Source organism: Lygodium microphyllum, chromosome 11, assembly GCF_053477565.2.
Source record: "Lygodium microphyllum isolate KBCC chromosome 11, Lygodium_microphyllum_v1.1.10, whole genome shotgun sequence".
Lineage (NCBI taxonomy): Eukaryota > Viridiplantae > Streptophyta > Polypodiopsida > Schizaeales > Lygodiaceae > Lygodium > Lygodium microphyllum.
In genome coordinates this window covers 122,214,374-122,228,631 of record NC_141145.1, presented here as the reverse complement: position 1 = coordinate 122,228,631, position 14,258 = coordinate 122,214,374, and the positions used below count along the sequence as shown (strand labels likewise).

At 41.4% G+C, this 14,258-nt stretch overlaps 1 protein-coding gene across 4 annotated transcripts in view; it reads right to left on the bottom strand.

Moving 5' to 3' along the window:
* Positions 1-409: 409 nt before the first annotated feature.
* LOC148029313 (phosphatidate cytidylyltransferase 4, chloroplastic-like) overlaps positions 410-14,258 on the bottom strand; it is a 37,998-nt gene continuing 24,149 nt past the window's right edge. The window contains exons 4-7 of one of the 4 annotated variants that reach the window (XM_087688089.1): positions 3,583-3,692; positions 3,336-3,469; positions 709-824; positions 410-613 (exon numbers count right to left, since the gene is read on the bottom strand). In XM_087688089.1, coding sequence (XP_087544215.1) covers positions 537-613; positions 709-824; positions 3,336-3,469; positions 3,583-3,692 — 437 coding nt within the window. In that variant the 3' untranslated portion in view covers positions 410-536. Of the gene's footprint in view, positions 614-708; positions 2,520-3,335; positions 3,470-3,582; positions 3,693-14,258 lie in introns of those variants that run through there. The other 3 variants (XR_015692402.1, XR_015692403.1, XR_015692404.1) reach the window with 3 other exon arrangements.

The window sequence follows — 14,258 nt, the reverse complement described above, 5'->3', positions numbered from 1 at the left end:
ATCAAGCATGTGTGGAGATCAAAAACATGGAAGATAAATTTTCCATATCTTCATATGTGGATATGCAAGAATGGGATGTTTTGCCTTGCCAAAGACCCAATCAAAGGGATGCATCAAAGGTCTAGCCACAACTCTCTCTCTCTCTCTCTCTCTCTCTCTCAAAACACACGAAGTATTTTGTAAAGTGATTGCTTTTCTATTGTAATTTGTTTTGAAAGTTGCCTGTTATCATCCGCATCTAGTCACTAAAATTACTAATCCTATTACTCCACTGCATCATATGCTTGAAGAATCAGAGACTTTCCTTAGCACTTACCACACTCTACCTTCAAGCTGCTTCTGTCCACCACAATGGAAAAGCACAAAATCTACTTCAACTTGGCACCGTTTAACAAATACAAGCATGTGCTTCTTGGGTGAAATTTTACATTTATTGGGCTTGCTTAAATTTACCATGTGATTACATGTGATGAGCTTTACAAGAAAAAGAGGCTTGGATACTAAAGCTTGTGATAGAAAGGCAACCCAAAAAGGAGTCACATCACTATTTTAATGAAAGAGTAGACCAGGGCCCCTGTGAACATGTAACTGTCAACACGGTCCAAAATGCCACCTGCAAATCATTGGAAGCATATAAACATCATTTGTTTATTTACCAGCAACTGCCAGCACATGTAAAGAATGATTTTGTATGGCACACTATCTCACCATGTCCTGGGATCAATCTTCCAGAATCTTTGACACCAGCATCACGTTTGATCATTGACTCTGTCAAATCACCAAACAATGACCCGAGGAAAGTAACCACTGAAAAAGCTGCAGCACTGGATTCCAACACAATTATTAATTAAGATGTAGTTAGCTTGGAGTTTGAGCGACACAGAGAGAGACAGAGAGAGAGAGAGAGAGAGAGAGATCCTTCGAATTGTTGCATCTGCTTGGTTGGCCAGAAGGCCTGGCATCTGCTTGGTTGGCCAGAAGGCCCTTCATCAATATTCCAATTCACCATTAATTCAAACTTCTTCAGGAGAAGCACAAAAAGCAAGAAATCCTTACAAAACTTTTATTGCAATTAGCTTTCCTTTTATGAAATGTCAAGAGTACTTTGTGGAAGGTTAAAAAACAATGTCCACATGTAAAATCAGCTCACCCCCCATTGAGCAAGTCATGGTGGCTGTGTGAGCATTAGGTGGTCAATACCCATACCATGTTACAAATCACTCTCAAAGATGGACAAAGCCATTCGTAATATCATCGAGATGCCCATCACCATCTTAAAAGTGCCCAGCTTCATTTACACATCTAGGTGAAATAGTTGGTATAACACATTTGAAGTATGTGCAGAAGCAATCCTGAGCTTTAGATCTTAGTACACAATCCTAGACCTTATTCTTGAAGTACATGTGCCCACGCTACCTAGAAAATGGAGGTGCCTTGATACAAAATGGGTAAGAGCAGTTGTAGTTCTTCTGTGGTAAGACCACACCTGCACCGATTCCAAAGAAAAGCATTTTGAAGACAGATTTTGAGAGAAAATCCTAGACCTTATTCCTGAAGTAGACATGCACGGGCCACCAAGACAATGGAGATTCCTTGATGCAAAACGGGCAATAGCAATTTTAGTAGTTCTAGTGGTAATAGCACACCTGCACCAATTCAAGAGAAAAGCATTTTGAAGACACATTTTTTTGAGAAAAGCTAGGAAAGGTCTTAAAACACCTTGGTCTGTCTGGCATCACTGTTATGCTATTGGGCTGATGAATGCTTAAGACTGCAAAGATATATAATGTATGAATAGTAGATGGTGCCATAAATATTCAATGAGCCATAGTTCTCAAGCCTAAGAATGGTGACAACTCTTTACATGGTGGATGATGGATCACGTAAGTTTGACCATAGTTCTAAGCTGATGTGGCCTGTTTGGAGTAGTGGACCATCCACAATGGCCCAGAATTACACTATGTACAGAGTTTCCTACATCAACATCTGTTCCCAAACAGTTTCCTAACAATACTTATGACCAACTCTCTTGAAAGAACAGATCCATTTGCTCTCAAAAGAACTGTCATTGTAAGATCAGAGAGACATGCCACTGCCTGTTTCAAAAGCATTTTGAGCCACCGCGCAGAGTCATGGAGTACGAGGACCAGAGGTGGCTAGGATTTTTCTTGCAAGAGCTCCAACACCACGGATTGACCCTCTTGAGTGGGGAGAGCAGTCCATCCAGATCCATCTAGATAGAGGCCGCACATGGAGTTCCTTGCACCGGAGTTCCTAACACCGGTGATCACCAGAGCAGTCCATCCAGATCCATCTAGATAGAGGCTGCACATGGAGTTCCTCGCACCAGTGATCACCAGAGCTCCTTCCCCACTGATGACCACCTGCCAGCCCTAAGGAACTCATCTTCACCATCAACAAATACGAGCCATCATTGCCCATAACAAGAGATACCCATCAAGATACCTCAGCCTCCTTGTGCTGAAGCAGCTGTTGCATTATGCTATCAGAGAGAGATCCTACAATGTGAAGAGGCCACATCATCCTCAAATTTCTAGATTTACTTTTTTCAGTACACTCCTCTCTAGCCATAGGTTAGATGTAATCACTAGTTAGACATACAGTTAGATTGTACCCTTTGATGAGACATCACTGCAGTTGCACTATATGCTCAGGTCTCACAGCCATTTTGGCCTTTTGCAGATGTTGAGTATATATATCTCTCTTTTCTTTCTACATGACAAGGAGCTCCAAGAATCCAATAGAGTCCCCATCGCCACTAGATGCGAGTCAAGAGGTATCCCAGGGACACCTAGGAGGGTTAGCCATGGTTTCATTAAATTCCAGGTTGAGCAAATCAAACCCCCAAGAATTCCAAACACCAATCAAAACATCCCCCACTAGATTCTAGTTGTATGATAAAATGCAAGGTTGAGCAAGTCTTTCTAGAAGCTATTAGTCAGGAGACAGCTAGTCCCTTGAGAGCAATTCAACCATTGGAGGCAAGTTTATGAGGTCTCTACAAAGGTCTCATACATGGTGGATGTTCAGAAGCTAGACCCCCTTTGACCTTACGAGATGCATGATCTATCCCAAAAGCATTGGGCCAAAAAATAATATTCCTGGATAGCCACTGTGGAAATGCAATGCTAGTAACATGAAACGCAGTTCTCCTCAAAGTGCACATCTAAAATGCTCATGGTTCAAATGTAACTAGATGCCAGTCTGGCATTATATGCAGATAAACAACAAACAAGTAATAATCACTTTCAAAAGGAAATGCAAATAAGCAAGTTTACTGTCCTAGATTAATCATCATGTCAAGTTGTTCATACCTGGGCAAAGAAGGTGGCCAGCCAAATATCTTGGATAGAAGAACTGTGATAATTACAGATGAACTAAGGCCCACAGCTGCTCCCTCCAGGGTCTTCTTGGGGCTGACATTTGACAAGGGAGTCCGCCCAAGGGCCTGCCAACCACAAGCATATAAGCTAAATCTACATGTTGCTATGCCAAAGTTCCACAGCATTGGAAGCTTGAGTATCACATGAATCAACAAAACAGAAATACAGAAGCCATTACCCGGCCACCAAGGAAAGCACCCGTGTCTGCAGCAATAATACTGCTTATGGAGATCAGAGTAGCAACCAGCCCCACTGAGAGTCGGCCCCCAAAAAGAATTGGTGTAACCTCTAGGTTTCAAAACAAGAAAACAAGCAAACCGACAGAAACTATTAACAACTTAAGCTCTGTTATTGCAACAATAAGACAAGAAGACAAACACCAAAGTTGAAATAGTAACAACAGACATATAAACACTTTAACTTTGTTAGTGCAACAAAAGAACATAATAATAAAAACAAACCATCTCTGTTCAGCGAAAATCCTTATTTCTAAACAGTACCTTTCATTCAGTATGTTACAACACCACGTTGCTTCTTACATTGCCCTTGAATACAACTTAACAAGAGTGACAATGTCATATACCAAGAATCCTCAATTTTCAAGCCAAAGATCACAAATTATTGGCTATGGTAAAAGTAACATAGGCCTAGGATGTGAATGGTCCCACATGAAGTACTGTAAAAGAGCACCACACGCCACCACAATTTTTCTGTTTAATTTAACCAACAACTTGCTTTCCTCCCAAACCCAGCAAACACATATGGCATGATGGTATCATGAACTACTTCTGTAAGGCACTCTTAGCAGCCATTTGTGTCATGCACAATCATCTCCTGTCTGTAAGCGTCAAATCTGAGTCTGAGAAGAACATTAGAAGCTCTGACATTCTGTTTGTCTGTCATCTCATCTGTTTTGATGGAAGTGGCAGCTCTTTCTAGAGTGTGCATTTCAGTGCATTACACTTTTTGGTCAGATTTAGTGTGTTCACACTGGCTGGTTTAGTGGACCAGTACAATGCATTTCTATTTTAGTGCCCGGATGCTGCATTCACGCTGGCAATCAGCATTTTAGATCAGTTGCTGTATTAATTGCAGCTCCCAGATCAGGTCGACTGATGTATGTCATCTTTTTGCAGCGGTCAGCCAGTTTTGGTCATTTCCACCTATTTGTAGCTGGTTCCCGTCATTAGCAGCCACATTGTTTTGCAGATTTTCAGCACTATCCATCATCATTGATTTCCTCCATCCGGTGTACATCTCTGCCTGATCAGGTGCCCTTGCTGATGCTTTGGGCTGCGTGTAGGGACTAGTCAGTCTGCTTTGTATTCAGTGTTCTTTTGGAGTTCAATGCAAATTCCTTTGTCCATTCCTCTTCTTTCTATGTAGCCTCTCTCTCTTCCCTTCTCTCTCTATGTTCGTTGTTCTTCTTCCATCGCACACTCTCACATGGTAACATCACCAAAAGAGAGGACCGGGATGTTCTACGAAGAGGAGACCACACACTATTAGCTATTTGATGTAGATTTGTTGTGAAGAATGTTCATTTTCTGCATTGTTCAGGCCTTCTATAGCTTACTTTCCAAGGGTATAGTTGATTCCTCCTCTGTTCAAAAGCGCAACATCAAAATGCAGCAGTGGATTGTGTGTTTTGCAAATGCTTGAAGGAAGATGGATTGCCGGTTTCAATGGTCTGATGATGAGGAGGACTGTCATTCAAAAGATTGACACTCCCATCCATCTGATCGTCAAGATGATTGTCATGATCATGAACGATCGCAAAGATTATCACAAAGATGACCAAAGATCAAGTCCCTTACCCAAAAGAGATCAGCTCTCTGACCAGTCTAGAAGATGAAAGCAGCCTCATCCCCCACCCCCCCCCCCCCCCCCCCGGTTATCTTTGTTTCCACACGAGCTATTACTAATTACCCTGTATGGCCATAATGGCACCAACTATTCAGGTGCCAATCCTTCCATCATTGCCCAAGGAGGATCAATTTGATGGCATCAACTACTCCCCTTGGTCTTGCAAAGTGAAGAGTATATTGGATATCTTTGATATGTGAGCATTTGTTACCATCCCGATACCCTCCCATAATCAAGCTCCTTTTTGGGATTGACTCAACTCACAAGTCGAATATTCTCTTTTCATGAGTTTGAAGGATTCTGTCCTTGTTCATGGACTTCAAACCACAGCATAGGTTTGGACAAAGCTCTCTTCCCTCTACTAGTAAAAGCCTTTGCCCACCATTTACCACAAAAGAGAGGCTCCAAATGGTATCAGTTAGACAATATACCTTCCATGAAGGACCACATCAACAAGATGGAGGAATTGCAAGATAAGCTTGCATTCCTCGGCAAGACAATATCATCCAAAGATATGTCGATGATTCTCATTACCCATCTCCCATCTCCGAAGTATGATGCCTTCTACGCCAACTTACTTACCTCCATTCGAGACATCATTTTGTGGGAGAAACCATCCGTGAAAGCTTTTGCTACAAGTTCAGGAGGGAGTAACAAGAAGGACAAAAAAGGCCAAGAACTAGTAGAAGAAGCAAGTTAAGCACTCTGAGACTTCTTTAGACTCTGAGACAATTTCGAAGGGGAAGCCTAGATGCCCACATTGTGGAAAGGGCACCCATTCCAAGAAGAGATGTTGGAAGAAATAACCTCACCTCGTCTAGAAGCAAGGGATGGAGGTACAACATCTAAGCCTTTCTCTACCTCTATGCCAACTGTTACTTATGACTCATGAGTCTCCATTACTTCACATCCATGAGATGGCGGAGCATTCTACTTCAATCGTCTCATCTTCAAACAGATATATTGGCTCATTAACCACGGAGTCATATGACTCTTCGAGGAGATCTACTCCAAGAACTTGTTAGAGACTATAGTCATTTGGTGACATTTCTTCGATGCCTATTTGTGGTCTTGGCATCTTGTCTCGTTGAGCTCCATTTCGGAGGTTTTACATGTTTCTAGTTTGGGCTTCCAAATCCTCTATGTTCGTGGCCTTACTAGACTCAGTACCCAAGTTGTCTTCATCAAGCAAGCCATCTTTGTTGAGGATTCTTCTACAAGAGCCATTCTAGCGACAAGTTGACAAGAGAGGGGGCTATACAAACTCCATTCCCCTTCCTTTGTGTAGGGCCTTTCGAGGCAATCTTCCATTGCCACACTTGTTCCTCTCCATGCAACAGTGACCCACCCATTCTACACATTACATCCAATCCCCCACCATCTCCTTTAGTGATTCCTTCGTACCCTCATTCCTTTATAGGGGACAATATCGGTGATATGGCTATGGATTCCTTGGCCCCTTGTACTTCAAAGCAAGATTCCTAGGATCATAGTTGGATTCAAATGCGTATGATTCAACATACCAAATGTCTGTAGATGTCTAGTATGCAATTGTATGAAAAGCCATTTCATACCTGTCCATTTTTTGGGTTTTTTAAAAATGACTCCTAACTTGTCAAAGCTGTTGCTTTCTGCTTGGTGACATTCTTTGCTGCAATCTCAATATTTTTGTTGGGAATAAAGGTCCATCATGCCTTTTATATGTGCACGAATGTCAACACACCCTTAGCACATCTGTACTTTCATATATATCTACCTTAAACCTAAAGAGGTACAACACAACAAATTGTACCCAAGAACATCGTGCATCTCTCTCTCTTATCTCTCTGACTCTCACTCTCTACTCTTGCTCACGTTTTGCTCTCTACCTGACAATCTCATCGCCGGACATTGCATCGCCACTGCGCATCGCTCACTTCAATTTTCCCTGTAGATTACCTACATGTGCAGCCTACGCACCTCAGCATGTTTGTGTGCAACCAACAAGATCAATCGTTAGCCTGTGCACTGTACAGAACAAGGGCACCATATGCAGAAATTCGGATTTAGGGTAGTGTGCTCAGCGTGTGCAAGAATAGGGTAGCCTGTGCTTAACCCATGCATATCACAGTGTGCTCATTGTAAGTGCTCAGCCTCATCCTCTCCCTCTCTCCTGTGATGTGGTTCTGAGTGCTCTATAGCCTACACACTCTCAAAATTCATACAGTTCCCTCGTCAATTTTCATTTTCTTTTATGCTTTTTTTTAGAGTGTAAGCTTTGTTGAAATGTTTACAATTCCTACCAAGGTTCAACTTATCATTCTTACATATTTCTAGTTTTTAAAGCAAAAAATTAGGGCAATGTATGATTCAACCCAGGGGTCTGAATCATACTTTCATGCCCATACATGTGTGGAAGTATGAAACGTTATGTTATCAACTATGCCTAGGATCGTGAGGAGCTTCTTCATCAATGGACTTTGACGTTACTTCTACTATCCTCAAATCCATTCCGTCTTCTTTGGCCTTCAACCACATCAAGGATCTAAGAGGGGGTATTAGCATTCATTTGTGTCATGCATAGTCATCTCCTAGCTGTGAGCCTCAATCTGAGTCAAACACATACTCTCTTTCTAGACATTGCATTACACTTTTCATTCAATTTTGGTATATTCGCACAAGAGTCAAACACATACTCTCTTTCTAGACATTGCATTACACTTTTCATTCAATTTTGGTATATTCGCACAAGTTTTAGTGCACCCACACAATGCATCCCTTTCTCAATGCTCAGAAGCTGCATTCGCATTGGCAACCAACATTGTTGATCAGTTGCAGCATTTATTGCAGCTCCCAGATCAGGTCAGCCAAGTTTATGTCAGCTTTTTGCAGCAATTGGCCCATTTTGGTCATTTTCAGCTATTTATAGCTGGTCCTTATCATTGGCAGCCATAGTATTTTGCAGATTTTCAGCGCTCCCCATCACCCGGTGATTTCCTCCATCATCCAATGCACATCTCCATCATCAGTCTGATCCAGTCCCTCACTGACATTTTGTTCTGTGCGCAAGGACTTATTGGTCTGCTTTGTATTCAGTATTCTTTTGGAGTTCAATGCAAATTTCCTCTCCCATTCTCTTCTTTCTTTGCAGTCTCTCTCTTCCCTTCTCTCTCTATGTTCATGTCTTCCATTGCACACTCTCGCAAGCACCATCTAAGACAATAAACAACTTTTCTCTATATTTTGTGCAAAAAAAAAGGGAGTGGATGGTGGGAAGGAGTTCCATTCCCAAATCCATCTAGCAGCATATTTATAAAATTTAGAAGATTCTCTCTCACTTTTCCACTACTAGTGCTCCTAGGCAACACATGAAGAATGGAAAGGTAATGTGACATGTCACAATGGAAAAACAGGCCCTCCCTTTTCACTACATGTTTTGTTATACTTAATAAATGAAAGTCATTGTAAATTCAAGATTGAAGCACAAACCCTCTTAACCTATCAACTTACATTTTTAAGGCAGCACATCAAAGTGCAAAATAGACAAGGGTAATACAATTATGAACATTCAAGCTTCAGTACATCACTTGAATAAAGAGATTGAAGCCACATAGATGATGGAACCGGTCTATGACTCACATAAAGTGGTAGTCCCTTCAATTAATACCTGGTCTTTTCACATACACACACAAATAGAGACCTCACTCCCTCGCTCAAAACCAGATTGGCCCCGAAGACCGGTGCCCCTCTCAGTATTTCCTTATCAATTAAAAGATGGAAGGTTACCAAAAAAAAAAAAAGTTCAATAGTACAAAACCTGTGAACAGTTGGCTTTTATCTTTTTTGAGTAAATTTCAGCTGCATAAGGATAGTACAGCATATCCAGAACAACATCCCAAGTAGGAAAACACTTTCTGTGAGCATAACTCAATAATTCAAGTGTAGAATTGCAATCTGCAGAACTCTGTATTTACTTTTTTTTCACCTGTTTCTTGACCCGTTCTCAGCCTTACTCCATTCCATATTTGTTCCATACCAGTTGGACTACAAACCCTTTTGACCCTGGTGTCATTCCAGCAGTAAAACAGTCCCACAAACAGCACTAAATCAGAGCTGAAAACCCTATTCTTGTGTGGCGTGGTCAACACTTTCTTTAGTTCCTGCATTGGAGGAGCAATCAGCTACTCCTGAACCTGAACAGTGAGGCTCTTGCCACAACAGAAGAGCAAAGAAAACACAGAACTGTACATTTGATTGAATCAGCCCATCATGCAAAGCATTTCCTCTGAGAATCGAGAGAGGGTTGACCAAAGGGGGCAAGCTCTACCTTCGTACATGAGTCAGAGACAAAGAAGTAATCTCCATAGCTGATGTACTTACAACAATCTGCCCTCAGCCCTTGAAAACTTCCCGCTCAAATCTGCCCCTCCTGCCTATTATGCTTTTTTATTTATGCTCTCTCTCTTTTGGGAATTTGTGCCCAAATTGTGACACATGGCATACATGTAACAATTTTTTTGTTTAAACCTTCCGGTCTAAAATCTCCATGATCGGTGCAAAATTTAACCTCGGCACAGACTAGAGAATTAATCTTCGTGCAAAAATGAAGATAATGACGCGAACAAATTCTGGGTCCAAAAATAGTAACTCCTTAAATTTTAAGAATGGTGACCCTTACATTCCTCAAGTTGTTCTGAGCAAATTTTATCATTGCAACCACATCAAAAAGTGTAACGTGACTCAATTACGGTGACTTTTATTCCGTGAGCATTCTCACATGTGCATCTTCTATCTTGGCCAGGCTCATTGTCCTGCACCATCTCTAGTGGCTTAGCACACAGTCCCAAACCCTTGGCATTCTATTCTTCAGTGCCCATTCAATCCAGTCCCAAGGCTCAGACAAACCATTAGTCCAATTTGTCCCAATGGCTGCCTCTTCTAGCCATGCAAAGATCCCGGCTTAATCCAAGAGAACTCTGGGGGTAAAAAGCAACAGTAACTAAAGAAAAGAAAAATAAAATATTTATATAAGTAAATAAGGAAAGCAACTAAGAAAAGTATCACCACCTGGTGACAGATTATCAATGTTGTGAATTATAGGTTAGGCCCAACTACTATCATGGCTACAATTTTTGACATGTGACACATGGTACACAGTATGGACGTTTAAAAAAGACATGAAATTCTATTCCTATCCCTATCTTTGTTTTTTTTCATGAGAAGTGTTTGTATTAATTATACTAAGAAAGTACAAACATCACAAAGAACTAGGAAGACGGCAGAAGTGCTGAAGACACTGCCTTATGCCAAGAGACTAAATCCTCCTGCAAAAGAATGCTTGCATGATGAACAAGATCAACCAGCCAATGAAGAAGACCCTTCAGTCTGGCCACATGATGATGAACACCAAAACTAGAATAAAAAACAAAAGCATTTCGGATGACCCGATTATGGCAAATTCCCAAAATTATGAGAAAGTGAAAAACCAAGAAACTTAGCTTTGCCAAACACCCAATCAAAGGGACAAAGAGAAGGTCCCACTACCTTGAGCCAAATCTCAAACAAAAGAGACCAATTCTTCCTGGCCAATGGACATGAAATAAATCTGCACTGAGAAATCTCCACACTAGTGGTGCAAAAAAAAGCAAATGCCATCAAAAATACAATGAATGGAAAGGGCCAAAGTGAGGCACGCCAACAATCAACATTCTCCAAAGGAGAACCTTGCATATGAATGGAGTTTTATTAATCCAACATTCCATTAGAACCTGCTTTCACCAATACTGACTTTTCTAGAGACCCCACACTAAATTAGCCTTATCTATTAGCCAATCACGATTCTTGAGACGCAAATGATGAATTTGGGTGACAAAAACTCTCTCTAGATGCAATAGGCTTGCAAGGCACCAATTCTACCAAGGATGATCAATAAGACGGCTAAGAAAAGCCTACCAATCCCACAAATGTAAAGCAAGCATATCCCACAAGCTGCAATAGCAATGGAGGATGCAAAAAAGCCGATGAATAGTGCAAAATGACCTAAGGACATGTCCCAAGGAAAAAGTGGCATCAACAATAGTGACTAATCCCAAATGAGCCATCCAATTAGATCTAGGACGATCATCTTGTTTCTCTTCCTAGCAAAAGAACCTAGACACTGCCAACAACTCGTGGATTTTTCCAAGTTTAATTAGATGTGCTAAATTTTATTAATTACTCCCGAGTTTAACAATGTGCAAATGTACAAATTTCAACCCCCTTTTGAAGCACAAGCTTCCAAGACTAACCAAATGGGTTGTCAAGGATGAGCATGGAAGAGAAACTAGTTGATCACTGTTAGGCATGCTACCAAGAGGCCTAAATTCTAGTATTTGCCATGGAGCAAACCATGGTCCTCCAAGAAAAAACAAAAAATTAAAACCCAAGAGTGATTATCAGCACACAAGGCCTAAAACAATAACCAATATAGGGAAACCATATGAGTCTCCACATCCAAAACACCAACACCTCCCACCACGACTTTGGGTGTACAGACATAAGCCCAAGAGATCCAAGCAATGCCAACTCAAAATGGAATTTTTTTCTCAAAGCAAAAATGAATAGAACGTGTAATTTCCCACAAAGTACTCTTGGACCAAGAAAAAAGAGGCAAGAAGTCAATAAGAGTAAGAAGTATAATTGCTTGCACCACTTTGAGGGGCACAGGGAAGGGCTGCACTTGAGATTTCCAATAAAGAAACTTGATATTCAGCTTGAGATCCATTGCAACAAATGCTTCGATGCCACATCCACACCCAAAGGATAACCCAGATAACCAAATGTCTAGTAATATGCCCTTTCTAAACCACTTTTCCTTGGCCACCCCAAAGCCTACAAATCAAATTCAGTGTAGTTGATGAGGGAGGACCTAGATGCATTAATACTCACTCGGGAAGCACAATCAAACAGACCCCAAATGTACAATACCTTACAAGTGTTATTCCTATCAACTTTCAACATCATAAAAGTATGATCAGCCAATGCCTGCCCAACAAAGTACTAATGTGACGATAGAGACAAACCATCCAACTGTCCAATGTCTACTAGATACAATAACATCATAAGAATTCGGTGGGTAGCCCAAGGCAAAAAAAGGGGGCCAAGTAGGCAACCATGTCTCACCAATGCTTGAAAGAGGGGACTGAATGGACAGTACGTCTAGTCGATCGTGCAAGAGAAAAAGATTCAATGACACCACTGTTCAACATAACATGGTTGATAATAGTGTAAATCAAATGAGACATGAGGCCCAAACCTCATTGTTTGCATGAGCTCTGCCAAGAATGACCATTCCAAGTAGTTAAAAGACACTTTCAAATCCGATTGTATAAGTACAACTAATGGGAATGTAGGCATAATCAATGCCCATCTTAACCTTTAGAATACTATGCAGAATGTTCCTGCCCATAATAAAACCATTCTGATGAGTGTGCACAACATCAAGGAGATGCTTATGGGCACGATAAGCACAAAAAAGACTGATGAAGAGAAGCAGAGGATTGATAGAGCCCTTGATCCTATTCAGGCCGCATGGATAAAATATGGTTGCTCCATTCTCACCAATGGATGGAGTGATCTTAAAAAGTGGAGCATCATCAACATACTTGTCTCATGTTCACTAGGCACTTACTTTTTGCAGGCCGTAGATACCAGCAAGAGGGAGAGAAAAACGACGAGTGCATTCATCTACCACCACATTCGGCAAGCTGTCATTGAGGTATACATTTGTCATTGCCTTTTAAAGTTGTTTCACTTTCTTTCATTCTTATAATTGATTTATGCATAACTATCTATCTCCCTATTCTATTTTCTAAATTCTCTCTAATATCTATCTCAATTCTCTCTTTCCCCCCAGACCCCAACCCCATCTCTCTTTATTCTTGAATCTTGAAAGTTGAAACTTGAAAGGCTCATCTCTCGAGTCTCTCTTTCTCTCTCTAACCTCCAAGTATTGTTAGTATACTTACTTGTAATTTGTAAATTGTGGTTGTAGGTGGACCCCTTGAATGTGGTGCAAGTTGTTACCAACAATGCATCGAATTGTCGGTGCATGGGCCGTTTGCTTGAAGCCGAGTTTCCCACGATTGTGTGGACTCCATGTGCAAGTCATTCTTTGGACTTGCTCATGGAGGATATTAGGAAGCTCAAGTGGGTGAAGAGGGTGGTCCGCAAAGCTACATTAGTTGTCACCTTCTTCACGATAAAGATAAAGATGCTTGCAATGTATCGTAAGCATAGCACACTAGAGTTAAAGAAGCCTTCTTCAACTCGCTTTGTTTACATATGGTTATTTGTTAGAGCGCCTTTATGAGGTGCAGTAGCCACCTTGCGCCAAAGCCAAAGCCATACAGCGCTTGTGCCTTCATGAGCAATTTTAGCAAAAACTCTCTGTCGTTGTCATTGTCATGACTCCCTTTTACAAGGTGTTGCATATGAGTGATTGCGAGGGGTCCACCATGGACCTTCTCGTTCACTTCTTTAGAGCGGCATTGATGGAGGCACGTGCTTGTACAGTGATCACAGAGACATAGTGTGCACATGGTTTAGAGATAGCAGAGAGGAGATGGGCATGGATGCATAAGCCCATCCATGGTTTTTCCGCATTGGTATACCCGGCCTACAAGTCGCCGGTGGTCATGGATGATAGAGAGATCCGTTAGGACCAGCTTGCTTATTTGACTCGTGTGGTCTCTATGGATGACCACAATGCAATGCTAGAGAAGCTAGGATGCTATGCAGATCAGAGAGCGCATGCAGCTTTTGCTTCTCCCACTTTTTGGAGGAGAGAGTCACTTGTGAAGCCTTTATTTTGGTGGCAAAACTTTGGATACGCATTGGAGACCCTTTAGCCCTTAGCAATGACGGTCCTTGCCCAAGATTGCTCTTCATGTGTATGCATAGTTGTCAGGTACGAGAAGTACGATACGGTACGGTATGATAAAATACTGTACTAAATGGTACCTTAAGATT